The sequence below is a fragment of the Elephas maximus genome, chromosome 19, assembly GCF_024166365.1.
Source record: "Elephas maximus indicus isolate mEleMax1 chromosome 19, mEleMax1 primary haplotype, whole genome shotgun sequence".
Lineage (NCBI taxonomy): Eukaryota > Metazoa > Chordata > Mammalia > Proboscidea > Elephantidae > Elephas > Elephas maximus.
Window position 1 is genome coordinate 57,027,501 of NC_064837.1, and position 27,927 is coordinate 57,055,427.

The 27,927-nt window shown below is 47.0% G+C and overlaps 1 protein-coding gene across 3 annotated transcripts in view; it reads right to left on the reverse strand.

Moving 5' to 3' along the window:
- CACNG5 (calcium voltage-gated channel auxiliary subunit gamma 5) overlaps positions 1-27,927 on the reverse strand; it is a 49,939-nt gene that overhangs the window by 13,422 nt on the left and 8,590 nt on the right. For all 3 annotated transcript variants that reach the window (XR_007514205.1, XR_007514206.1, XM_049861286.1), the window contains exons 2-4: positions 4,428-4,686; positions 2,891-2,977; positions 1,985-2,125 (exon numbers count right to left, since the gene is read on the reverse strand). Coding sequence is in view for 1 of the 3 variants with exons in the window: in XM_049861286.1 (XP_049717243.1) it covers positions 1,985-2,125; positions 2,891-2,977; positions 4,428-4,623 (424 nt within the window). In the remaining 2 variants the exon portion in view is untranslated. The remainder of the gene's footprint in view (positions 1-1,984; positions 2,126-2,890; positions 2,978-4,427; positions 4,687-27,927) is intronic.

Sequence of the window (27,927 nt, forward strand, 5' to 3'; positions counted from 1 at the left end):
AAAACCAAACCCCTTGCCGTGGAGTCGGGTCTGACTCATAGTGACCCTATAGGACAGAGTAGAACTGTCCCATAGAGTTTCCAAGGAGCACCTGGTGGATTTGAACTCCTGACCTTTTGGCTAGCAGCCGTAGCACTTAACCGCTACGCCACCAGGGTTTCCCAATCAGCCAGGCCAAGGCACCTAAAATGCATGCCCCGAGAGTCACTCCTTTGGCCTGAGTCATTATCTTCAAAAGAAAAAGTGTCCATGAAAATGCATGTTCACCTTGAAGGGGAGAAAGAGCCTGCCTTTACTTACTGCATTATCTTTCCGTTTAACTCTACCTGCTCCCTGGGAGTACCTCATCCACTTCCATGGTTCACTCTCCCACCATATAGGCTGATAGCTCCCAATTCTCTCTTTGGTCCCATGAGCCCCAGCCACTGACCTCTGGCTACCTCCTGGACAACTCTGCAGATGTCACACGGACACCTCTAACTCAGCATTTCCCACACTGAACTCACGATCTCCGTCCCAAGTCTGCTCCTTCTCTGTTGATCATTAGATTGATGCTGTACCATCCACCCAGTGCCCAAGCAAGAAATTGACAATCATCCTTAGTTTCTCTCTTGAAAGCCTAGTCCTGTTGAGATTACTTCCCAATTGTCACTTGAGCCTACTCATTTCTCTGTACCCCCATTATCATCCTCTCAGTTTGGGCCACCATCACCTGTCTCCTTAAACTAGTGAAGTAGCCTCTTGCCTGGTCTCCCTGCCTCCCGTCTTGCTTCCTCCCTCCCTCCCTCCTCTAGAGTGGTCCTTCCAAAATGCAAAACTGATCATGTCTTTGCTCAGCTCAAAATCCTTCCGTGGCTTCTCACAAAGTCTCAAAATCCAGAAGATGACCTTGGGTGTCCTCTTGAGTGTGCCTCCTCACCACACTCCTCCTCACGCTCCAGCTGCAATGAGTAATGATTATGTTCTGCTCTCTCTGTCCTCCAGGTCCTTTCTCCACCCCAACCTCCAGCCTCATCTCTTGGTCTAATTCCTACTCATCGTTCCTCTCACTTCTCCTGGCAGCCTTCCCTAACCAACCCCTGGCCTGGGTTTCGATCATTGCTCTTGGCTCTCTCGGAGCTCACTGTCATTATAACACTTTTCATGCCGTGTTCCTGTCTCCTTGTTTTTATCTCACATTACACGGACCTTTTGTGGGTAGTGACCCTGGCACCAAGAATACGGTCTGGTACCTATCACGAATGAAGAAATAATGAAGTACAACCGGGTGTCAGTCCAGGAACACAAGTCCATGTTAAATAGGCCTCAGGGGGCCCAGGGTATGGAGTGTGACTGGAAGGTAGAAGGGACAGTAGGAGCCTATTGATTCGGGATCAAAACTTGCACCATCTTGCGGAGTTGGAAGGACCTGCATTTAAGTTTTGTCTTTGCTGTGTCCTGGATGTAGGCACAGAGAAACTGCTAAGTATTTTCCATTCAGCAAACTGGTAGATACAAGTGAATTTGTGATAGGAGACTACTTAGCCTCCCTGGGGGTAGCTGAGGGCTGGGAGGCAAAGGGGCCATTATTCCACAGGCAGACTGCATGTATTTTTCATATAAATCACTAAGACGTAGCCCCTTCAAAAACAGGAATAGTCATCACTGGTGAGACCTGAAAAGTAAGTGGTGGTAGCGGTGGTGTTGACAGAGCAAAGAGCCTTGGGTTCCAATCCCAGCTCTGCCCCACCGTCTGGGTGAGCCTGTCAAGTCACTGCTTGCCTGGAGCCGCTGTTGCTCTTCTGTAAGGTGAGTGGATGGGCGGGGGGCGTTGGAAGTCTCCTCTAGCTCTGACTCAGTTCTGCCTGGGCCACTGACTCAGCCTGTCCTATTTCCAGTGCCAGGGGCTGACCCATGGCTGTGACCAGGGCTTCCCAAAGCAGAGCTGTTTAGGAGTTAAATATCAAAAGTCCGGAGTGCATTAAAAGAAAACAACACAACTTACCCGAGAGGATAAAGAAGATGCCAGAGACAAAGGCCAGTATTGTCCTGTGGGGACGGATGTGTCCGATATTGCTCAAGATAAACCCAATGAACATGAAGAAAAGGCTGACCAGAGGGAACGGCGTGGCAGAGCGAATCATTTCTAATTAAGGGGATGAAAGGATGCGTGTCAGCCTCTAGTGGCCTCACTTGCTGCTCGCCCTCTCAAGGGTTCTTGGTGACATGCAACACCACTGGCAGTGGTCTGTCAAGGCCCCCAAAGCCCCCGGTCCCGTGGGAGTTCCCCAAGCTCCATCCCCCTTGGAGTGGCCCTGGGAACCTCCTAGAGCTGGGGGGGGTTTGCCTCCCTGAAGCTGGGATGGGAGGTCTGACTTCACATACCAACGCAGTCAGGTCGTTAACCACTTCCCTCCTTGGAAATCTAAACTGTCTGCTAATATGGCAGCTGTGGACCTAGAAGGGCCCTGGCCACTCCATCTTTCTTCCTCTCCCAGGAGGATTCACCATTTCCATGGGCCAGGGGCTGTTCGTAGTGTACAGAGGATGGTCATTCTAGCCTTTGTCTTCTTCAACTTAAAATTATGCATGGAGCAGTTCACTCTGGGGTCGGAACTCAGTCTTGGGGACTCACTCTCGGGAACTCACTCTCAGGAACTCACTCTTGGGTGGCCAAGGCCATGAAGTTGGATGCCCTCTCCCTCGACTGGGTCACAAGACTTGGAGTCTCCAGCAACCCATCTTCACCAATGGAAAAATAACCTGGGATAGACCTGGTGAACTTCGGCCAGCACAACCAGCTGTGTCTACAGCCTTAGCTCTTGAGAAACAAGCCAGCTACCCTGTTTTTCCATCTGCTCTGCTACTTTCTGTCCAGCCAATGCCCAGCTGGGAAGTCCAAGGCACCTACTTAGAACGTTGACCGTGGACTCGGACGTCAGCTGGGTGTTCATGGGCATCATGTATTCTATGGTGAAGCAGCGGCCCCGCTCTTCACCTGCAGAGGGGAGAATGCATCGACACTTCCAAATCCTCCCTGAACATGGATTTGAAGTTAATACATTCAAATGGTATTTTTAAATCCTTCTAGGATCTTTGCTCCCACTGTGTATTTGCACACAGACTGGATCAAACCCTAGGAGGATCTAAACCCTAGGTGGCTGGTGGCCCACGACAGGGCTAGGAACATTCTTAGAGAAGCACCTTTGTGAAGATGGACCCAAGAGTCGCAGGCAGAGGGCAGCACTGCAAACTTTCAATGGCAATTAAAGTCTCCAGTGGCCACCCCATTGCTTTGGGGGTAGATTCAGCCAATGACATTGCATGCCTGGCTCAGATGTCATGGAGCGGAATCCCAAAAGCCTTGTCAATCACCTTGGAAGCCAGATCCTGGGTGACTTCAAGATCTGCTTCAGATTTAAGCAGAGACCATGCCACACCGTCTGGGGCAGTGGGAGGGGAGGTCAGTGTTGGACGCCATTCCCAAAGAGGACTCATCAATTGACTGGGAGGCCAGGCCTGGAGGTTACCTTCCTGCTACATACTGGCTGGCTCAGTGGACTGAGCTGTGGGCTAAACTCACATTCCATCTCCCAAAGTGTTACCATAAAGCTGGGAGGAGAAAAGCTGGGAAAACCAAGTTGCCCCTTTTCCCAATGCACATGTAGGTTACAGGCTCAGTGAACACGCTGTGGCGATTCCAGCCAGCCCATGCTGTGGCCAGTCTTGCAGAGAGATGTTTTCAGTGTGCAGGCTGCTTCCAGACCAGGACAGGATAAAGGACAACGCTCTCTGTGTAGCACTCACAAAGATTCCAGAGAAGCCCTAGCAAGCTGGCGAGAGGTCCACACAGGCTCGGGATCAAAACCTGCAGCCTCTTGCAGAATTGGAAGGACCTGCATTTGAGTTTCATCTCTGCCACTTCATGGATACAGCAACAGAGAAATGGCAAAGTATTTCCCATTCTGGAAACCAGTGGATGCAAATGAGTTTGAGTTAGGAGACTTACGTGACCTCCCCGAATCTTCACTTCCTTATGTGTAAAATGTAAATAAGTCTTGCAGTGTTGTTGGAGGATTCAATGGGATCACTAATTCAATGAGCTAATGGATGCAAGAGCATTCTCAGACCTGTGCGATGTCATTCTCTGTTCAGCCCTGAGAGGTGGAGTGTGGGAAAGGCATAGCTACATTCATGTTTCAGGTGGGAAAACTGAGATCTAGGGTGACATTGCTAGCCCGAGCTTGAGTTTGACCTAGTATCCTGATGGCTAGAGAGAGCGTTGCCCAGGGCTTGTGGGGGCTGTCCGTGGTGAGCTGTCTCTTCCAGAAGGGGCAAGTCTTCCCAAGAGGGGCTTATAGGGCAGGTTTTCGGGGGACTAAGGGGGTGGCTGCTCCTCTCTATCTTGGGCGGGGCTGTCCCCCACCCCCCGGGGCCGGCGCCCTTACCTGCCAGAAAGCAGACTCGCCAGAGGCCGGAGTGCAGGGACATCTTGATCTCTGTGCTCTGGTTCTGCGGCAGGATTACGCCCTCCTCCAGGTACAGCCAGTAGTCAGTGCTGACAGCGATCCCCAGGAGACCCAGGCTGCACACAGCAAAGACGCTGCTCAGCAGGGTCAGGGCCTTCCTCCCGCAGCCACTCATCCTCCCGGACCGTCAGGGGGCAGCCTGCAGCCGCTGTCTTGTCCCAGAAGCAGGGAGCGGGATCTGGGGAGCAGGGAGACAGGGTGTGCAGGGGTTGCAGCCAGGCTCTGAGGAGGCCAAGGTGAAGGGCCTTGGAGCTATAATGGGGGGTGGAGGTGGGGAATTAGTGATGATGAGGAAGATTTTTATAGCTGTTTGCTAAGTGCTTTCACTTATATTTGAGGCTTGAAAAACCCCAACATCTGCCGGAAGAAATGGAATTAGAACCCCAAGGGTGGTGAGCAGGAGTAAGGGAAGGAGAGAACAAAGGGGTAAGACCCCTGAATGAGAACAACGGCCCCATTTACCACAAAGGGCCTTGACCTGGGAGGCAGGAATCCTGAATTTTACACTCAGCCCTGTCACTGAATAGCTGTGTAATGTTGCAGAATTAACCTCTCTGAGGGCCATGTTTTTCTCCTGGATAATACAGACGGAGAATAACAAAAGCTAAAGTGTATTGAGTGTTCATCACTGTTAGGCACTGTGCTAAGCACTTTATTCTCTCTTTTAATCCTTACAGTTCTATTACCATCCCCATTTTACAGGTGAGGAAACTGAGGAGCAGAGAGATAAACTTGCCGGAGGTCACTCAGCTAAAAAGGGGTGGTAGCTGGATTTGAACCTCACTCCACCTCACTCCAAAGCCCTTTCTCTTGCCATGCCATGAGTGTTTTCCAAAGTGGGTTCCATGGAGCAATAGTTCCATGGAATATTCTAGAAAAGAAGTGCTATCTGGTAAAAAAAAAAGAAGCTTGAGAAATATTCATCTAGCTCTTGAAGAATCACATTGCCCACTGAGAAACCTGGTTAGTGTTGCTGAATCCAGTCCGCTTGACTGCAGAATGGTGCCACTTTCTGTGATGCCCACCTTGGAAATCATGTTGTCCTCCATGGGGACCGACAAGACTTGCCTCCCCTGCCCCACAAGGTTGTTGGGGTGATTAAACACAATAGCAGATATGAAAATGCTTTGAAAAATAAAAAGCATGACCCTGCTGTAAAAGACTACTATTAAATAACGATGGACTAAGCTCCTGGCTCCTGCAGGGCACAGACTAGAGCTTCTGAAATACAGCAGCTCCCTACGTGGCGGTGGCTAAACTGCCAATTTTAATGTTAAACCTGGCAGAGAGCTGAAAAGGTTAGGGTCTTGGAGACTGGAAAGATGAGAGTGGTGAGGAGATTGATCTGCATCTATAAAAGTAAGGAAATAAAAGAATAGGCTGAAGGCGACCTTGTTTCCCAAACCCATAATACCAGACCTTGAAGTCTGGAGTGAGTTTTGAGGACTGACAAGTCTCATTCCTTTTCAGAGTATGTAATAAATTTATGGCATTCCACAGGGTGGAACATAACAATATCATTCATTATATAATTGTATGTATTCTTCTGTTATTATTTTTTTTATTTTTATATAGTCATATTTATTTATAAATAAATAATACTATCAACTATAATATGGATAATATATCATACAATGTAATATAATATGATAATACAAAGTAATATTGACTGAGTGTTGATTATCAGCCAGGTATGTGTAAAGTTTTGTTTACAATATCTCATCAGAACCTCACAACTCCACGAGTAGGTAGCGTTAGCCCCATTTTATAGATTAGAAGACTGAGGTTTAGGGGTGTTAAGTAGACTGCAGGAAGTCCCAGGTGGGTGGCAGACTATGGATTTAAACTCAGGTCTAACTCCAAAGCCTGTGCCCTAATACCCAGGCTACACCATTTCCCTACTGAAGAAATAAGCAGGTTCAAGAAGTGTTGGGGTAATGAATGGCACAGCCAAGGTAGGCCATTAATGTACGAGACCTCTGGAAATGTACGCGATGCAATATTTGGGAAGTTTTCTTTGTAAATGGTCAAGTGTTACATAAAGGCAATTCTTGATCCTCTTAGGCTTACCCTTGGGAGTCTTCCGGGCTATCTTCTGATGTCAGTTTCATGGAGGTACACCATGACTCCGCATTCCTGATTCTGAAAACCACCTTTTAGGGTGGTAGGGCTAACATTTCCCTCAAATCACGCCACACATAACAAAATCAAGTCCAGCATGAGGAGGTACCTGAGATCACCCAGCCATCACCCGGAGGAGCAAAGTGTGAACTAGTAATCTTTTGAATGCTGGTCCAATGCTTTTATTTGTCTGTACTGCACACAGAAAATGATAAAGCAGAAAGTAACAATTACCTGTAACTCTCCCCTCTGAAACCAACACCATTATTAACATTTCAGTTCATTTCCTTCCAGTCTTTTTTCTATGTAACTCTGTGTGTGTGTGTGTGTGTGCGCGCGCGCGCATATTCTCCCCATCCAATGCCTTACAGTTATTGTGGGCAGGGACAGGAGTGTCCTTGAAGACACTAACCCACCAAAACCCACTGCCATCGAGTCGATTCCGACTCATAAAGACCCTATAGGACAGAGTAGAACTGCCCCATAGAGTTTCCAAGGAGCACCTGGTGGATTTGAACTGCCGAACTCTTGGTTAGCAGCCGTAGCACTTAACCACTATGCCACCAGGGTTTATGAATTCCTAGTCCCCGTAAATCAGGCCCTTCTAGCCTCTGTTCTTGCATGATTGCTTCTCTTTCCCACGGATCCCATTCTTCTACTATGTTTTATTTGACTTTTCTGGCAGGGGAGGCAGAAATTTTTTATAAGCTGCTCTCACAAGGGAAGATGTTTACGTTTAATGCTAAATGAATAAAGCTGAATGCAAAACCATGCATTTAACACAAAACTCAACTGCGTGAAAAATTCATAGACCGGGAAGAAATAAACTAAAATGTTGACTGTGCATGCTCCCAGCTAACAGGGTTATGTATATTTTATTTTCTTTATACTTTTCTGTGCTTGACAAAGCTTCCAAAGGAACGTGTATTATTTCTATAACTAGAGAAGAAAACTAAAGAGAGCAGTCAAATCTCCAATCCCTCCCCTCTTGAACACAAACTCAGGGGGCTCCAGCTGACTCTTGGGCTAGAAACGCTGAAATGCAGTGTCATCCTTTAAAGATTGGGACCCAAAAGCAGGGGAGTTCTGAGCCTTTTCAGATGATTACCCGGGTGCCATTACCTCTAAGTATTAGCTTGTTAATTATCAGGAATTAACAGTCGCTAATTATCATCCATGACTAGCAATTAGGGGGAAATGTCTTGTGGAGATTAAATCACTAATGGCACATTTCCCTGCCCAAGCTAATAATAAAAGAGCTTGCAATGAAGCGCTTAGGTGCTCTGGGAAAGGTGAGGTTATAGGTGTGAGTGAGAGCCCAGCTAGCAAACTGCTGGAGAGGATGGACGGGGTTAGGTTTGAGAGAAGGAGACAGAAAGTGGAATGACCGTCAAATGCAGATACCCTGATCACAGCTTCTATACTAGTCCAGAAAAACCCCAGCAGTTCTTGATGATGGGCTTGGGGAGCGGGGGGTTCTTGACAGGGCTTCCATGCCAGTTATAGCAGCTGCTTCTGTGAGCTGGGCCAGTGACTCAGTATCAGCGTGGCCAGTGCCCAGGAGGACAGGCTGGTGACAGGAAGACAACCCCCATTAGACATGTCACCCTGCAACTTTTCCACCATGCTGATCCCCACTGTCTTCCCCGGTGGTTTAAAATATGGCCACAGATTCTTTGACACTCTTCCCATAGAGAGCTGGGGTCTAGGCAAGTTTGAGACTTCTTCAACCAATAGAGTATGGAAATGAGGCTGTATGACCCCTGTGATTGGGTCATAAAAGGAGTTGTGGCTTCCACCTGGTTCTTTTGGAGCTTGCAGGGGGACGCCAGTTCTCATGTAAGAAACTTGACTATCCTGAGACCACCAAGTCTTAGAGCAAGGCTTCTCAAATTTGGCCCTATTGACATCTTGGGCTGGAATATTCTTTGTTGTTGGAGACTGTTCTGTACATTATAGGATGTTTGGTAGTATCCCTAGTCTTTATCCGTTAGATGCCAATAACATCCCCCAGTTGTGACAACAAAATATGCTGCCTGGGTGGCACAATCACCCCAGTTGAGAAGCTGCTTCAGAGGGTATGTGTCGGTGCTCTGGTTGGCAGCTCAGCTGAGCATCCCACCAACAGCCAGGATCAGCTACCAGCCATGAGATTGAGCTGTCTTGGATATCCAGCCCAGACAAGCCTTCAGATGACCTCAACCCCAGCCAACATCTGACTGCACCTGCATGACAGACCCCAGGCAAGACCTGCCTCCCTGAGCGCTCTCCCAATTCCTGACCCACAAAATCATGAGCAAAATAAAACAGTTGTTGTTTTACAACACTGTTTTAAGATAATTTGTTATGCAGCAGAAGTTCCCAAAATAACTTCCCCCACTCATTTAATTAGCATCTTGTTCTCACTGCCTAGGTATGATATAAACCCTAAGTGTGGCTTTGTCCAGAATGTGACTTAGTGGTGAAGGGCCTGAGAGTCATATTTCTTTTATTTTTCTTTGTTTTATATGCATAGATATTTTCTCTCAACTTTTTTTTTTAAATAATATTTTCTTATGTTTTCAGTGAAAGTTTATACAGTAAATTAGGTTCCCATTTGACAATCTATATAAATTGTTCAGTGATAAGAAAAAAAAAAGTTTTTTCTTTTTATTGGTTACATTTTTACAATGTGTCAACATTCTCTTTAATTCTGTTCTGGCTGTTGCATTTCCATTACTCTAGTTTCTCTGGCCCCTTATCTTCTCATCTTTGCTTTAGAGTTAATTGTTGACTTATTGGTCTCATATAGATTTTGTTTGTTTCTTTTTTTTTAATAGAGCACCATAGTCATGAGTAATATCCTGTATTTTGTGTACCACTCTGTTATTTTGCTAAAAGGTGGCCTCATGGGATAGTTTTGGTTCAAGATTTAAAGAGTATCTTATGGCGATAGTCTCAGGGAGTCCTCTAGTCTCAGATGGTCTGGCAAGTCTCGACCTTTTAAGAATTTGAGTCCTCTTCCATGTTTTTCTCCCATTCTATCAGAGTTCATCTATTGTGGCCCTGATCAGAACACTCAGTAGTTGTAGCCAGGCACCACTTAGTTCTCCTGGTCTCAGGGTAGATGAGGCCATGGCTCGCTTATGTAGTTTATTAGCCCTGTAGACTAGTTTCTTCTCTGAGGCTTTGGTTTTCTTCTCTCTTTTGTTTCTGGCAAGTAGAGACCAATAGTTGGATCTTAGATGGCTGCTTGCAAGCTTTTAAGGCCCTAGATGCTACTCACCTGGGGGTCATATTTCAATCCCCAGAATTAACAGCCATGTAGGGGGGTGAATGGCACATGAGCTTTGGGATCAGGCAAATTCTGTGCAAGCCATATCACCTCTCTGAATCACAGTTTCTTCATCTGTGAAATAGGGATAACTTTATAAGGGATGACTCCCTTGTGTAAATCAGTAAGAAAAAGATGAACAATCTGCTAGAAAAAATGGGCAAAAGGTGTGAACAGGCAGGTTACTAAAAAAGATCTACAATTGTCCTATCTATATAAAAACATGTTCAATCTCACCCATGATTAAAACACTAAGAATCAAAATGAGATCATTTTATCATCTAATAGGTCAAAATTTGAAATTCAAACATATCCTGGGCTGGCAAGGTTGTGAGACACACACCACACACACTTGGTGGGAATGTGAGAGTGCAGATCTATTTGGTGATATCCACCAAAATTAAAATGTAAACATTCCATGACCTAGCAATTCTAAGGCCGGGAATGTACTCTGTGGATATACCTGTAAAACTTTACCAAGAAGCATGAGGAAGGATGTCTCTGCAGGACTGTCTGCAATCACAAGAAACAGCAGCAACTTAAATGACCAGCGGAGGCTGGATAAATAAGGTCGGATTCAACTATGCAATGGAATACTTAATAGTTAATTTACCGTAACTCCTAAATATGAGGAACTTGGTATGTTCAATATGGAAGGCTCTCCAAGATTTATTACCAATAAATGCACAAATGCAGGAAATTGTGTATAGTATGATACTCTTGGGTAAAAAATAATATAATCATATGTACCATATAAGTATTTTATATATTATATATGTTCTTATATTTACATATGTATGGAAAACGTATTCCTAAGAGGGTAGATACTAAGTTCTAAAGTAAGTTATCAGCAGAGCATCCAGTAAGACTTAGAGTAAAGAGGTGATGTTGTTGTTAGGTACCATTGAGTGTATTTCCCACTCACAGCAACCCCACAGGACAGAACAGAACTGCCCCATGGTGTTTCCAAGGCTGTAATCTTTACAGAAGCAGACTGCCACATCTTTCTCCAGAGGAGTGGCTGGTGGATTTGAACTGCAGACCTTTCGGTTAGCAGCCAAGAGCTTAACCACTTCACCACCAGGGCTCCTTAATGAGGTGATAGTGAACTGGTAAATATGAGACCCTTAAGTGTCTCAGCCCCACTGATGGTGAAACTATTACCGTGAGGAGGGCTTTGTGAAGACGAACGAGTGGAAGGGCTACTGATGAGCCTCTACAGTCAGATAGCTCATTCCAAGAAAGGACTATTTGCTTTGATGGTGGGAGCAAAGGCGAGTTTGCTGCTATTCTGTGATTGGCTTGTACTTCCAGAGTTTGTTGGGGCAAAGGGTGCATAAGTGTTTCCATAGACCAGATGTGGGCCAAGCATGAGAAAGCTGGCATGGAATTGATTTGCATCCCATCCAAGGTGGCAGCCAGGAAAGGTGAAGGAGCCTCAGTAGAGAGAAGTTGGAGGCAAACAATTGGATTTTCATGAAGCTGAGAAAGAAACCATGGAAGAGTGCAAAATTCACATCAAGAGAACTACAAAGAAGAACACCATGAAGGGGCAATGGGAAAAGACAGTCTTGAACACCTCCCAAGCTCAAAGGGTTAAGTACCATCTCATGACTATACCAGAACTCTCCTATGTCTCCTGCCTCTTCTTCCTGCTCCCCCTTCAAAAATGAAGCATGGAGGAGAAGGGCAGACAAGGAGAAAAACAGACCAGTGTACCCCCTTCCAGGATTTTGGGCTTCCCATCACAACAGCTGAGTGGAGGTGGTTATCATTTTGCATCAGGTTGGAAGGTTTGACTGTCATTTGAGACTGATTGTCCAGTGACTGGCTGGAGCACCTTGCATTATTGAGAAACCAGATAAGTCATAGAGGTGACCTGAGTGTTCATCTGGGCTAAAGGGAAGAACTAGCCCCATGGAATAACTTTAAAGGGGCAGTGGGGGACAAAAAGGGAGGTGGGGTTTGCTCTGTGACTACATCCCACAAGTATATGTTCAGAGGGCTCCAGAGTTAAAAACCAGCAATGATGATAGTTGCCATTTACTGGGTTTTTCTGTTTACTGAGCATCAATGGAGCCAGGCCGGCATCACTATTCTTTCTTTATAGATGAGGAACCTGAGGCTGAAGACATGATGGTCACTAGCTCATAAGTGGCAGAGCTTGGACTCAAACCTAGGTGTCTGGTCCCCAAGCCCAGGCTCTGTCTACTTCTCCCCCGGCCCCATGTCTCTACCTATGAAGATACAGAGACCTCCTTTCCTTTTCATTTAATCCATAAATTAAAAAAAATAAACAACTGCCTTCTCCTTTCAACAACACGGGGTGGGTTCTCGAGCAAATGTGTTTGTGTCTTAGAGCTTTCTGACTTTCCAAAATATGGCTCGCATCTCTCCGAGCCCCGCCCGTACGTCAGCTGCGCACCACGGGCACACCCCTCTGCCTTGCCACCCTGTCCACGGGGCACACCATCGGAGAGCCCTGCAGCAGAGAAGACCAGTCCCAGACTGGCCTGACCAGACCAAAGGCCAGGCCCACCCCAGCTTCCACAGCAACATAAGTGGGTTTGCATTCTGTGGCACCTGTGGAAACAAAACAGTACTTGGAAAAAGCAGGATTGCATCGTTCCTTTCCCCTTTAGATTCCACTTCACACAGTGGCCATGGAGGTTGCAAACTTTGTAATTTAGTGGCATGAAATCTTAATCGCTGGCAATTAGGAGGCTGTTTGTGCTGCTACTTAGCTCCCTCCTCACACCTCTGGTGTGACCCCGTGGCCACTGGGTGCGGTAAAAGCTAGGGAGAAACAGGAAAACAACTTTGTACCCTGTGTTTTAATATATGTAGACAGGGAAAATGTTCAGACTTGATCTAATTTTGGTGACACTGGCCATCTATCAGGTCCAGGCGGCAGGAGCCTGCAGAGAAAGCTGGCCAAGGATTTTCTACCCTTTTTCTGCATCCAGATGGTGGAGTTTGATGCTTCTCTCACCTGTGTGCATTTCTGCCTCCCCCATCCCTGCAGCTGTTTTTAGCTATACAGCAGACACTGTGCTGAGGAAATTCACACGCGTTAATCTACCTGATCCTTGCAACAGCCCTTTGTGGTAGGCACTGTTATTAAAATGGAGATGGTAACAGTGCTTTATTCATACAGCTGGGGGGTCCCTGGGTAGTGCAGACAGTTAATGCACTCGGCTGCTAACCAAAAGCTCAGAGTTCGAGGCCACCCAGAGGTGCCTCGGGAGAAAGGCCTAATTATTTCCAGAAGATGAGCCATTGAAAACCCTGTGGAGCACAGTTCTGCTCTGACACAGATGGGCTCACTATGAGTTGGGACTAACTCAATGGCAACTGGTTATTTAGAGGGTTATGAGGATTAAATGAACTAGCCCATGTCTTGAGCTTAAAATAGGGATCCCAGCCTGGCACCTAGTAAGTGCACATTGTTAATTTTAACTATGGTTATTATCTCCATTGTATGGGACACAGAGTGGTTAAGCAACCAGCCCAAGGTCACCCAGCTAGAAAGTGGAGGAGCTGGGATTTGAGCCCAGGAATCTGACTCTGCTACCGGCTACACTAAACTGCCTCTCATTTCTCTCTCAGCCTGCTTCTTCTCGAGCCACAGAAGTAAGTTTCGTCAGGGTGCTTAGCTCACCACCTGGGGAACTCTTGCTTCTGGAAAGTGGAGATTCTTTTTTTAATTGTACTTTAAATGAAGGTTTACAGAACAAACTAGCTTCTCATTAAACAGTACACATATTGTTTTATAACATTGGTTAACAACCCCATGACATGTCAACACTCTCCTTTCTCGACCTTGAGTTCCCTGTTACCAGCTATCCTGTCCCCTCCTGCCTTCTAGTCCTTGCCCCTGGGCTGGTGTGCCCCTTTAGTCTTGTTTTGTTTTATGGGCCTGTCTAATCTTTGGCTGAAGGGTGAACTTCAGGAGTGACCTCATTACTGAGCTAAAAGGGTGTCCGGGGGCCAGACTCTCGGGGTTTCTCCAATCTCTGCCAGGCCAGTAAGTTCGGTCTTTTTTTTGTTTGTTTTTTGTGAGTTAGAGTTTTGTTCTACATTTTTCTCCAGCTCTGTTTGGGGCCCTCTATTGTGATCCCTGTCAGAACAGTTAGTGGTGGTAGCCAGGCACCATCTCGTTGTACTGGACTCAGCCTGGTGGATGCCATGGTAGATGTGGTCCATTAGTCTGAAAAGAGGAGATTCTTGACTGCCAAATGGAAATGATATCCTAATTTTTCTCAGCATTATCAGCCTCTTGTCTAACATGGGAGAGCTGAAGATCTCAAGTCCTTTTCTCCTTGGCCTTTGCATCACTCAGATGGATGGAAAACCTGGATATTCTCCTTATAAAATGGCGATGGTGATAATGATGGAGAAGATGGAGGTGCAGAGAACAACTGTGTTGCCTGCTGGCACACTGATTTATTTTTGGTTATGCCCTAGTCCCTTCCACATTACAGTCAGTATTTATGTTTCCAAGAAGCCCTGGTGATGCAGTCATTAAAGTGCTCATTTGGTTACCAGAAGGCCAGAGATTCGAACCCCCCAGCCACTCCGCGGGAGAAAGATGTGGCAATCTGCTTCCACAAAGGTTATAGCCTTGGAAACCATATGGGGCAGTTCTGCTCTGTCCTATAAAGTTGCTAGATCAGAATAGACTTGACGGCAGTGGGTTTAGGTTTTGGCTTGTTCCCAGAGAGAAACGTCTTTTTCTGCTGATTCTTCCTTCTAGGGAAAATAGGGGAAGAGCGGTCAGGGAACCCCGGGGGGGGGGGAGTCATTCCGGTCTCAGGGAAGCTCTGGGAGAGAATACTTTTGGAGCCCAGCCTTGGCACCCTGCAGAAGACACGCTCAGACAGAAATGCTGAGCTGCAGACTGAAGACCCCTGCAAGGCAATCAAATGTGGCCTCTCCAGGTTACAGAGCACCAGGCTGTGCTTCTATAAATACTTCCTCCCAGCACCATTTTCCTGCCTCCAGCACATTTCACTAGACAACAGGATTCTTGTGGCATTGCGGACTTACCTCCAGTCTCCCCTTCTCTCCACCCCCTATATCCCTGCCCTTCTCCCACATGTCCCAGCCCCTGCCCAGTGAGCCCTGAGCCCTGGGTCAGATCGAGTTGCTAGGCAGGTTGTTGTGGATTCAGGAACAATACCCACGAGCCCAGTGCTCCAGCCGCCCGAAGGCCAGTGCAAAAAGGAAAAGGATGCACCAGCCACTTCAGGGTAAGAGACTTGAACTTGATGGGCAAGCAGAGAAAAGCTTAAGAGGGATGGTGTGTTTCTCTAAGGAGTTAGTTCTCCACACGATGCTTTCTGCTCCCTCTCCCCACACTCTGACTTAAAATGATCTGATGTCTGGGTGGACCAGAGGTCCCAGTGGCTTGGTTCTGAGCATATCCCTTTGCATGAGTGAGGAAGCCCAAGGCTACATGGGAGGGCCTGTCCCCAGAGGCAGAGTGAAGGTCCATTTGCTCTTTCAGCCCTGGAAGGTGGCCCAGTGGTCAGCCCTGCCACGAATTTCTTGAGTCCACAGAGGATGCCTCATGTCGCTCAAGAGATGAAGTCAAGGTGCTTACAGTGTTTTTATGAGCAGGGGTGGTTTGGTGGTAGAATTCTTGACTGCCATGCCGGAGACCCAGGTTTGATTCCTGGCCAATGCGCCTCATGTGCAGCCACCACCCATGGGGACTTACATGTTGCCGTGATGCTGAGCAGGTCTCAGCAGAGCTTCCAGACTAAGATGGAGTAGGAAGAAAAGTCTGGCAATCTACTTCCAAAAGCCAACCGATGAAAACCCTATGGATCACAGTGGTCTGACCCACAGCCAATCATGAGGATGGCGCAGGACCAGGAAGCATTTAGTTCCATTGTGCATGGGGTCGCCATGAGTCAGGGCTGACTCCAATACAGCTAACAACTACACAGTGTTTCAAAGAGATTTAATATTGCCTGCCTGGATGAAATTAAAGGTCTGGGAGGGAACTCAAGGTCAGGATGGAGGGATTTCACTGCTCACTGGGCACCCTAGGAGAGGGCTGGGGACGAGAGGAAGGGCAAGCAAGGGACCGCCACTCCATTTCTCAGGTTGCAACACCACCTCACTGGCCTCAGAGCCACTGGGCTACAGAAGCATTGGTCTGGAAACAGCAGCACAAAGCATTCCCTGGGCAGACAAGCGTGAACCCCCAGCCTGGCGAAGGCTGCCACTGACGCTTGCTAACCAGTTCATAATCCCCTTACGTGCATTTTATCATGGCAAAGCGGAGGGGGCCTGGGCTGGGTGGCCTTGCTTAGATAGTCAGGCGCAGCATAATGTCTGTTAGGACAATGTCCCACCACATATACATCTGTGCTCCCAACCCCTGTAAAGGCTATTATACTAAAAGTTGAAGGCACATACGATAGTTCCTAATAACAAATGGGTACTCTTTGAGACTTGTATCAAAACATTATTATTATTATCACTGTATTATTATGTTAAAGATATTTAAGTGTACCTGAAAGTATTTCTCTAAAGTTTTTTGTGCAGAGAAAGGTACGCTATATACCAAGACAAACATGTGACTTACTGACGTTAGATACGAACCGTACCTATTTTGACTTACATACAAATTCAACCTAAAGACAGACTTAGGAATGGAACTTGTTTACAGCCTGGGGACTGCCTGTGTGTAATAAGGTGTTCGCACAACAACCAACTCACATAACATCCTACTTCACAGAACGCGTCGTGGACGTTAAGTGATGGATGACTGTATTTGATTTCAGTTCAGTTTGGCTGAGCTGTCCAATATAGCAGCTACTAGCCAAGGGCTTTTGAGCACTTGAAACGTGGCCAATCCGAAATGAGACACCCTGAAAGTACAGCGTACACGATGAATTTCTAAGGTGGAGTATGAAAAAAGAATGTAAAATATCTCATCAGTGATTGTTTATATTGATTACATGTTGAAATGGCATTTTGAGCTAGCTAAAATATAATAATAAAAATTAAATCCACTTGTTTCTTTATACGTTTTTAAGGTGGCTTACGTATTGCTATGATGCTGGAAGCTATGCCACCAGTATTTCAAATATCAGCAGGGTCACCCACAGTGGATAGGTTTCAGTGGAGCTTCCAGAATAAGACAGACAAGGGAGAAAGGCAGGGTGATCTACTTCTGAGAATTAGCCAATGAAATCACAACATTACTGTCCAATATAATGCTGGAAAATGAGCCCCCCAGCTTGGAAGGCACTCACTACATAATACCTGTAACGACGGACTCAACCGTACCAACGATCATGAAGATGGCAACTAAAAACAACAACAATAGAAAATTCAAAATTACATAATGTGGCCGGTCTAGAGACTACAGTACCAGTACCAGGTGCCGCTGAGCAGATTGCAACCCACGGCAACTCCATGTGTGCAGAGAACTACACTCCATGGGATTTTTAAATCTGTGACCTTTCAAAAGCAGACTGCCAGGCCTTTCTTCGGAGGTGCTTCTGGGTGGGTTCAAATCACCAACCTTTCAGTTAGTAGTTGAGCACTTAACCAATTGTGCCACCTAGGGACTCCTGTCCAGAGACTAGTCTATTAAAAATTTACTTTAGAGCTTCACCTGATGACTCCATTTGTATAACATTCTTGAAGTGACAAAAATAAAGAAATAGAGAACAGATTACTGGCTGCCGTGGTCAGGGAAGGGGAAGAGGGAGGGAAGAAGGCTGGGGTGTCAATAAAAGAGATCCTTGTAGTGATCCTTGACTGCAGCAACGTCAATATCCTGGTTACTGATACCATACCATAGTTTTCCAGATGTTACCATCGGGGAAGACTGGGTGAAGGAGGCCTGAAATCTCTCTATATGGTTTCCTACAACTGCATGTGAGTCTACAGTTATCACAAAATAGTTTAATTAAAAAAACACTTCACCTCTGTAACAGCAACTTTCATACTCTGCAGGTGGAAACATAGAGTGGTGTAACCCTTTTGCACAGCGACTTGGCAACAAGCGTTGAGACTTAAGCATTGTCACTTCTCTGGGCTCCAACAATTCTGCTTCTGGGAACCACTGCTAGGGGAGTAAATATAAATATAAGTAACAAAACACGCAGAGGTGTTTATTCACTGTGGTTTACAATAGCAAAATGCACAAAGCCACCAAAATGCCCTTCTCGTAAGGGAAAGGATATATGAACTACGGTTTAGTCACTCAATGGATTATTACGTAGTCATTGATGGAAATGTTGGCAAGATGATGTTAAATTAAAAAAAAAGTATCATATAAAATATCAATGGTTTGCTAATTTGTAAAAAGATGTAGGTAGAGGGAAATGTCTCCTTCAAGAAACCAAAGGGCAAAGGCTGAGATAGCTATCAATGCAGAGTCTGAATTCATAATACTCTATTCACCTGAATCCCTGATGGCACAGTCGTTAAACACTAAAGGCTGGCAGTTTGAATCCACCAGCCACTCCTTGGAAACCCTATGGGGCAGCTCTACTCTGTCCTATAGGGTCGCTTTGAGATGGAATCAATTCAATGGCAACAGGTTTGTTTTTTTCTGTTGTTTTGTTTTATTTATTTATTTGGTACTAATTAAAGAAAACCAGAGAACTAAATCAGAGAAGTAGAAAGAATAAACAAGTCCATCCAGGATCTACCTAGAGCAGCTGCACTGACCCAGTGGCCTGGCAGGTTTCTTGGACTAGTAGTTGGTGAGTCTCTAGTCAGCTCTTTATGGAGGAGGCATCTCAGTTTCAACCTATTGCCTTTCTAGAGCCCAAGGCCATATGTCTTCCTGAGTGGGCATTAAAATTCCAGGCTCGAGCTGCTATGGCCTGTATTCGGGTCCAATATCCCCTGGTCCTCCTTGGTCTCGATTCACAGGCTCAAGGCTTGGGGTCTGAGTTCCCTGGGGATATCCTTTTTTTTCTTTTCAGTCAACTATGTGTTTAAAACTTCTTATGTGCTGGTAGTTGAATGAGTGTGCCTTAGCTCAGTTCACTGTTGCCAAAACTGGAAGTCTCAAATTCAGTACAAACTCTGCGTCCCCCTCTGTTTCTTAGGAGTGGTACCTGAGAGCTCTAACACCCCCATCCAACTTCATGGAGTTGGGGGAGAAGAGGGAAGGTGATCTCTTTCTATTCATCTGTGTTTCCCAATTTTCAATAACGAGCACAAGTTATTTCTCCAACTAGGGGTGAATACACACACACAACCAGTTGCCAGAGAGTCAAGTCTGACTCACAGCAACCCCATGCATGTTGGAGTAGAACTGTGCTCCACAGGGTTTTCAATGGCTTATTTCTTGATAGTAGATTCCCTGGTCATTCTTCCAAGGCACCTCATGATGGACTTGAACCTCCAACCTTTCAGCAAGCAGCCGAGTGTGTTTATGTACGTGTGTGTTTAATATATACAAATATACACACACAGACAGATATAGATATAGAGGAGCCCTGGTGGTGCAAGGTGAAGCACCTGGTTGCTAACTGAAAGGCTGGTGGTTTGAACCCACAAGCAGATTACCATAAAGATTGTTGTTGCTGTTAGTTGGTCCTCCACCATTCTCACAATCGTTGCTATGTTTGAGCCCATTGTTGCAGCCACTGTGTCAATCCATCTTGTTAAGGGTCTTCCTCTTTTTCACTGACCCTCTACTTTACCAAGCACGATGTCCTTCTGCAGGGACTGGTCCCTCCTGATAGCATGTCCAAAGTAAGTGAGACTAAATCTCACCATCCTTGCTTCCAAGGAGCATTTTGGCTCTACTTCTTCCAAGACAGATTTGTTCGTTCTTTTGGCAGTCCATGGTATATTCATCATTCTTTGTCAACATCATAATTCAAAGGCATCAATTCTTCTTTGGTCTTCCTTATTCATTGTATGGCTTTTGCATGCATATTAGGCAATTGAAAATACCATGGCGTGGGTCAGGCGCATCTTAGTCTTCAAAGTGACATCTTTGGCTTTCAACACATTAAAGAGGTCTTTTGCAGCAGATTTGCCCAATGCACTATGTCTTTTGATTTCTTGACTGCTGCTTCCACGGGTATTGATTGTGGATCCACGTAAAACGAAATTCTTGACAACTTCAGTCTTTTCTCCATTTATCATGATGTTGCTTATTAGTTTAGTTGTGAGGATTTTTGTTTTCTTTATTTTGAGGTGTAATCCATACTGAAGGCTGTGGTCTTTGATCTTCATCAGTAAGTGCTTCAAGTCCTCTTCACTTTCAGCAAGCAAGGTTGTGTTATCTGCATGTGGCAGGTTGTTAATGGCTCTTCCTCTAATCCTGATGCCCTGTTCTTCACATAGTTCAGCTTCTCAGATTATTTGCTCAGCATACAGATTGAATAAGTGTGGTGAAAGGATACAACCCTGATGCACACCTTTTCTGACTTTAAACCATACAGTATCCCCTTGTTCTGTTTGAACAACTGCCTCTTGGTCTATGTATAGGTTCCTCATGAGCACAATTAAGTGTTCTGGAATTCCCGCCCTTGGAAATGTTATCCATAATTTGTTATGATCCACACAGTCGAGCGCTTTTGAATAGTCAGTAAAACACAGGTAAACATCTTTCTGCTATTCTCTGTTTTCAGCCAAGATCCATGTAACATCAGCAATGATATTCCTCGTTCCGTGTCCTCTTCTGAATCCAGCTTTAATTTCTGGCAGTTCTCTGTCAATGTACTGCTGCAACCATTTTTGAATGATTTTCAGCAAAATTTTACTTGTGTGTGATATTAACGATATTGTTTGATAATTTCCGCATTCTGTTGGATCACCTTTCTTTGGAATGGGCACAAATATAGATCTCTTCCAGTCGGTTGGCCGTAAAGATTACAGCCTAGGAAACCCTATGAAGCAATTCTACTCTGTCACATGGGGTCACCATGAGTTGAAAATCGACTCAATGGCACTTAGCAACATCATATACATACACACATATATACATAAATTTAAAAATTAACAAAAGATAAACTGTAATGAAGAAAAACCTGTATTTTATGCCCGAGCAACTTGCCATCAGAGAGGAGGCTGAGGTGAATGTTCTCCTTCTCCCCGATGGCTTTCCCTGCTTCTTCATGGGGCACCAGCCAGTCTGCCCCAGGCTCTTGCAATGTTCTATTTTTGTTTTCATTATTTAACCGTGTCCCATATACACTGAGTGCTCTGTTCCATAGCTTAATGGACAGCTAACCTCAGTCTGCAAATGTTTTGGTCATGTGAGGCTCCGCAGGCCATTAACAGGGTCCTCAGGCCCCCTCCCTGGTCAGTTCAGTCAAGGTATACCACAGCCCAGAGATCTGAGACAGGACAAGGCTGCCCAGGGGAGGCACAGGAAGGGCAAAGGCGGGTGCTGATGGCAGGAAGGGAGTGCTGGGGAGAGGTGCAGACCTGTGAGCAGTGGTGGCCTTCAGTCCTGCCCTCAGGAGCCCAGGGGCTCCTGCGGCTGGAGGCAGGCTGGCGGTTTTCTCACCTCTCCTGGCTTGTTTATGATTCACTGATCTGAGCACCAGGTCAGCCTGGCTTGGAGCTGTAGCAGGACCTGCTTCCAGGAGGAGTGGGGGTTTTCATCTATTTCCTTGCTTCTTTCTTGTTTAATTTCTAAACCTTCACAGTGATCCAGGCTGTACATTCCGATCATCTGATCCCACAAAGGCTACACAGGTAGGAGCCGGGAAAAGCACTGGGCTAAGTCAGTAGATCAGGGGGCAGAAACCACAAGTCACAGACTGTTTGTTGATCAACTCACCAACCTTGACCCTCGGCATTAGCAACATTTTACCAAGTGCTTTCACAGGCTTGCGAGCTCATTTGATCTTTTATTCAGTCATAGGAAGATGGCATTATCCATCTTCCTATTATCTTTCCAGGTGAGAAAATAGAAGCTGAGAGAGCTGTCCTGCCCAAGGAGGCTAAGATGGAGCCTGAACCTGAACCTGAACGTGTACCTTCTCAGGTGCCGTCTTCTGCCTGTGTTCACCCCATGCACCCTGTGAAGAGGCAGGAGACAGGAGGAGAACAGAGCCCTGGGGCCACTCAACGAGGATGTCCAATCCCTAGGACATGGGGTCAACGGGTACCCTGAGCTGGGTGGCTCTCTCTCCTCACCCCCATGCTGGATCTGAATTCCTCTGGGTGGGAATAGGGGCTGGGGTGGGAAGGGGGGCTGCAGAGAGAGGGCTGCTGGTTGCTCCCTCACTGCCTCCCAGTGTGACCAATGCTGCTGTCCCTGGCTGCCCTTCCTTGGCTAACTCGATTTGCTCCAGCTTTTCCCCCCCTCCTCAGCCCCTCCCGTCCCCACTGCAGTTTCCCCGGGCCCCTCAGATGATGAGTGGCCCTCATTCTTCCCACAACAACACATTTGTCAGGAGGGAGACAGCTGTGCTGATCTGAAGGGGGGGAGCGGGAGCGGAGGAAATCAATAAGGAAGAATGATGTCTCTATATTGTGCCTCTCGTACTATATTTCCCCCTGCAGAGGCAGGGCAGAAAAAAAAAATTTTTGGCGATGGTTTTGATATAAATTGATGTTGAAGCTGGGTGAGCCCAGAGGTGCTCTCTTAATGGCCAGGCAGTACCTGCCGGCACTGGGGTTGACGACAAGTTCTCGATCAACGTGCAAGAGCCGCACACATATCTGACTGAACGTCCTGCTCCTCTCTGCTCCTGGTGCTGGAGTCTACTCAGCAGGGTCTCAATACAGGTAATCATCTGGCTGTGGTGATGAAGGAGAAGGTTACAGGAGGTAATCAGGGCCACTCCCATAGGCTCAAATACATCTCCCCTGCTGAACCCACCTCAGGCTCAAAAGCCGTCAAAGCTGAGCTAAAATCCAAGTGGTGCAAATAGTATTATCAGCCAGTAACACTTTAGTCTAAGTTTGGTTACAGCCTTGTCCTCAATAGGGACAGTTATACTGCCTGTTTCAAGGGTTGTGATGACGAGTGAATGACATAATTTGTGCACAAAGCCGAGCCTACACCTGGCACTGTCACTGGCTGTTGTTAGGCCCTCCAGCTCCCCAACTGGTTTGGTCCACAAACATTTGTCAATTGTGTGCTCTTGCCTGGACATTTCAGTTAACCTCTCAGGCCCTCCATCTTCTCACCTGGGAACTTGAGATAAGACTTCCTTGCAGAGGTGCGAAGATGAGGACGTGTGGTCACATGTGTGGGGCATAGTGCCTGGCCCATGGCTGCTGCTCCCCTCTCAGGCTCCCAGAAACATCCCATGGGAGTGGGTGAGAGGAGGCTGGAGTCATGCCCTGCAGGAAGGGTTCAGAGAGGGCAGCACACAGAGCAGGTGCAGAGGACCAAGTGGGGTCTAAACCCACCACACACCTGCCACTGTGCTTGGAGTTGGGGACACAGAGGGGAGGATGCCAGGCCCAGCCCCTATCCTCGGACAACTCGAGTCCAGGGTTGCTGAAGCCCCCAGAGCAGAGGATGCTTGAGGAAACCTACCCACTCTAAGTTCAGACCCAGGGCTCCTTCCCAAGAAGTTATAAAAACCAAGCGTTCATCATTTAAATTCGTTCTGGGTTTGAGTCTGGGTTCCACCACTTACCAGCTGTGTGCCCTTGGGCAAGTCACTTAACCTCTCTGTGCCTTAGTTTCTGCATCTATAAAGCACATGGAGTTGTGTGAGGACTGAATGAGCAAAGGGCTTAGTACTGTGTCTAGCACACAAGAAGCCCTTGAGTAGGGTTTGCTAGGGCAGCGATTATATTGTGGTTCTGCCAACACACACCTGTGGTGGGGCCATGATGGAGGGATGGGCACTAGACCTCCTTCTGAGGATTTTTACATCTGGAGGCAGGTAGGATTCCTGCTAAAATGCTCTCATCTGTTGAAGCCAAAAGGGGCTTCGGTCACCCCACAGTAACTGAACCCACTCTGTCAGGGTTTTTCTTGGAACAAGGGCCCCCGATACTGACCTGGGACTCAGGCAGGTGAGGAAAGAACAAGAGTGGCATTGGGCCCCAGTCCAGCAGGTAGCTTAGGTCAGCTGAGCAGCTGGCTAAGGTGAGGAGGAGCATAAGGGAGGAACCCAGTTGTCTTAGTCCTCTAGGCTGCTATAGCAGAAATACCACAAGTGGGTCGTGCTAACAAAGAGAAATTAATTTTCTCACAGCCTAGGAGGCTAGAAGTCTGAATTCAGGGCACTGGCCCTAGGGGAGGGCTCTCTCTCTGTCTGCTCTGGGGGAAGATCCTTGTCCCTTTTCAGCCTCTGCTTCTTGGTTCCTTGGCAATCTTCATGTGGTGTGTGTCTCCCCCTCCTTTGTGCTTCCTTCTCTGTGTCTAATCTGCTCTTTTTATATCTCAAAAAGAGATTGACTTAAAACACACCCTACACTGAAATGACCTCATTAACATAACAAAGAAAGCCCATTCCCAAACACGATTATAACTGCAGATACAGGTGCTAGGATTTACAACACATATTTTTGAGGGGACACTGTTCAATCCACAACACCAGTGTTGGCGAATTCTTGCCCTGGCCAGGCATGCGTGGTTCTAGGTGCTTCTCTAAGCAACAACCTCAATTTGTCCTCACAATGACTCTGTGAGTGCCACCTTGCTGTTGGGTGCCCTCGAATCAATTTCAATTTATAGTGACCCCATGTGACAGAGCAGAACTCTGTGACTCCATGTGACAGAGCAGGACTTTCTAGGTTGTAATCTTTACGGGACCAGATCACTAGGTCTTTCTCCTGTGGAGCCACTGGCTGAGTTTGAACCATCGACTTTCAGTTAGCTGTTGAGTGCTTAACCATTTGTACCACCAGGGCTCCTTGAATGCGGTTTTCCTATTCCCCATTTCACAGCACTGGAAAAGTCACATCACTGGCCTGAGGTCACACGGGCTAGGAGAGGTGGGAGAGGGCTTTAAGCCTAGCTTCTGAGAGCACAGGGCTCACGGTCACCCCACATCACCACCAAGACAGGAGACACGTCCAGGACGGTCAGGCTGTGGGGTCTGGGTTATTGGAGTTAAGATCGAGGAAAAAGGTCAAGGCCACTGCTATGGGGCAGTAGCAAGGCCAAAGGGGGATCTCAGTGTACAAATGGAGTTGGAGGTGGGTGGGGAGAGTGATCAAGCTGTCCTGACACAGGAGGTAAGAAAGAAGAACATTTTCCATGCACAGAGTGAGTCCCTCACCTTCTCCAGGAGCCAACACCCCCTCAAGGTTGTTGCTGGGTGTGGGGGCTCCTGACCACATCACACACTCCAAGACCGCACAGCCCACTCCTGGCAGTGGCCTGTCATAAGGACTCACCTTCTGCAGAACAAGGTGAGGCTGAGCCCAGGCATCTTTGCCTCTGGGATGCAGAGGTGCCTGTGAAGGTCACCCACCAGGGAACAGCACCCATTTCAGGGCAAGTGAGATTTATGCAAGAAGTCACCTGCCTCTGAGGCTTCTGGCTGGGGGTGGGGCTGTGTCTGAATGTGTGACCCCATGGGGAAGGTGCTGTTTTTTGACACAGAAACTCTTTCTGCCCCCTGAGTGCCATGGTGGTCCTCCCAGCTGTGTGCTCAGTGGGGCCTCTGTTTAGAGAGGAAACCATGACAGGCAGGGGGAGCCAGGTGTGGAGTCAGGAGCCCGGAGCAGAGAGACAGTCCTGTGAACCCATGAGCACTGGAGAGAATAGGCTGGTGGTGGAGTGTGCAGAGCCCCTGAGCTCAAATAAGGCTTGCCACAGCCAGCTATGTGGCCTTGGACAAGTTTCTTAACTGCTCTGAGCCTCCATGTGCTCATCTGTGAGACATGAGTAACCATGATATTTCATAAGGTTGTTGAGAAAATAACAAGTGTTGGCGAGGATGTGGAGAAACTGGAGCCCTCATACGTTGCTGGTGGGAACGTAAAATGCTGCAGCTGCTGGGGAAAATAGTTTGGTGTCTCCTCAATAAGTTTAACATAAAATTATCATATAACTCAGCAATTCCGCTCCTAGTATATACCCCAAAGAAGTGAAAACAAGCTTTTAAACAAAACTTTGAACATGAATGTTCATAACAGCACTATTCAAAATTGCCAAAAGGTGGAAACAACTCAAATGTCCATCAACTGATGAGTGGATAAACAAAATGTAATAGCCATACAATGGAATATTATTCAGACATAAAAAGGAACAAAGTACCGATTCATACTACAATATGAATGAGCCCAGAAAACATGATGAATGAAGGAAGTCAGACACAAAAGGTTACATATTGTAGGATTGCATTTATATAAAATACCCCAGAATAGCCAAATCCACAGGGACAGAGAGCAGACTGGTGGTGTCCAGGGACTGGGGGGCAGAAGGTATGGGGAGTGACTGCTTAATGTGTATGGGGTTTCCTTTTGGGATGATGAAAATGTTCTGGACCTCGAAAGAGGTGGTGGTTGGCCAACATTTGAATATGCTAAATGCCACCGAATTGTACTTTGAAGTGGTAAATTTTATGCTATGCGTATTTTACTACAATAAAAAACCCTGAGGATTTCATCTATTTATGCCAAAGGATATGATTTGCCACAAATTAAGGAGCATATACTAAAAGTGTGTACATAAACACAATTATGTAGGAGAGGGAGCGCTTGTTGGGAGGATTAAACCCATTGCCATCAAGTCGATTCCGACTCGTAGCGACCCTATAGGACAGAATAGAATTGCCCCACGGGGTTCCCAAGGCTGTAATCTTTACAGAAGCAGACTGCCACATCTTTCTCCGGTAGAGTTTCTTTCTGTTAGCAGCCCAGTACTTAACCACTGTGCCACTAGGGCTCCTTCTTGGAAGGATTAGAGGAGACTAAGCACTTTGGAACCCTGGTGGCGCAGTGGTTAAGAGCTCAGCTGCTAACCAAAAGGTGGGCAGTTTGAATCCTTCAGCCCCTCCTTGGAGACCCTATGGGGCAGGTCTACTCTATTCTATAGGGTCACTATGAGTTGGAATCACTTCCATGGCAACGGGCTAAGTGCTGGCTAAGTGTTTGGTTGGTAATCGAAAGGTCAGTGGTTCAAACCCACCAGCCACTCCGTGGGAGAAAGATTTCGGCAGTCTGCTTCTGTAAAGATTACAGCCTTAGAAACCCTATGGGGCAGTTCTACTCTGTCCTGTAGGGTTGCTATGAGTCAGAATCGGCTCTACAGCAGCGGGGTTGGGTTAAGCCTAGATCTGCTGGAGCAAAGATTAAGTGCTTGGATGCTAACTGAAAGACTGGGGGTTCAAACCCACCCAGTGGCTCTGCTGAAGAAACACCTGGTGGATCTGCTCCCCCAAAGATTACAGCCTAGAAAACCCTATGGGACAGCTCTACTCTGTCACATGGGGTTGCTATGAGTCGAAATCGACTCCTCAGCCCCGGATAACGACAAAGCACAGATCTGCTGCCTGAAGACCCCAGGACCCCCAAGTGCCTGGACACCTCCCCCCTCCCCCAGGCTCTCTCATCTGAGTCAGGGTCTTCCTTCTTGCCCATCTGTGCCCCCCACCCCACGCCAAGCTGCCAAGCTGCCAAGCTGCAGAGCAAATTCCTGCCATGCTGTTGCTGTTTTGCCGGAGAGCCCCCCACTGGGAGAGCGGTTCCAACACTGGTTTATTCCAGTGGTTCCTGCCTCCCCCACCAGCCCAGGCTGACAGCTGGCTCCCTTCCAGGCAAAAGCAGAGGCTCCACCTGACCTCAGCCCCCTGTGCACTGCCTGGTTTCTGCCCTCCGGCTTGTGTCTGAGTTGATGACAGGCTCTTGCCCTCCGTGAAGGGCTCAAGGAAGCCCAGGCTCCGAAGCAGGAACGCCCACAGTGCCCACAGCGCTGGGATCCAGCCGGCGGCTTGAACACCGAGCAGAAGTTTGTCCGCAGTTACACCAGCTCTTCCTCCTGCTAACTTCTTTTTCCTGCCAATTCCTATTCTCCTCTCTGGAATTACCCACAATGGATCTCACTTCCCAAGCGTTCTGCAATAA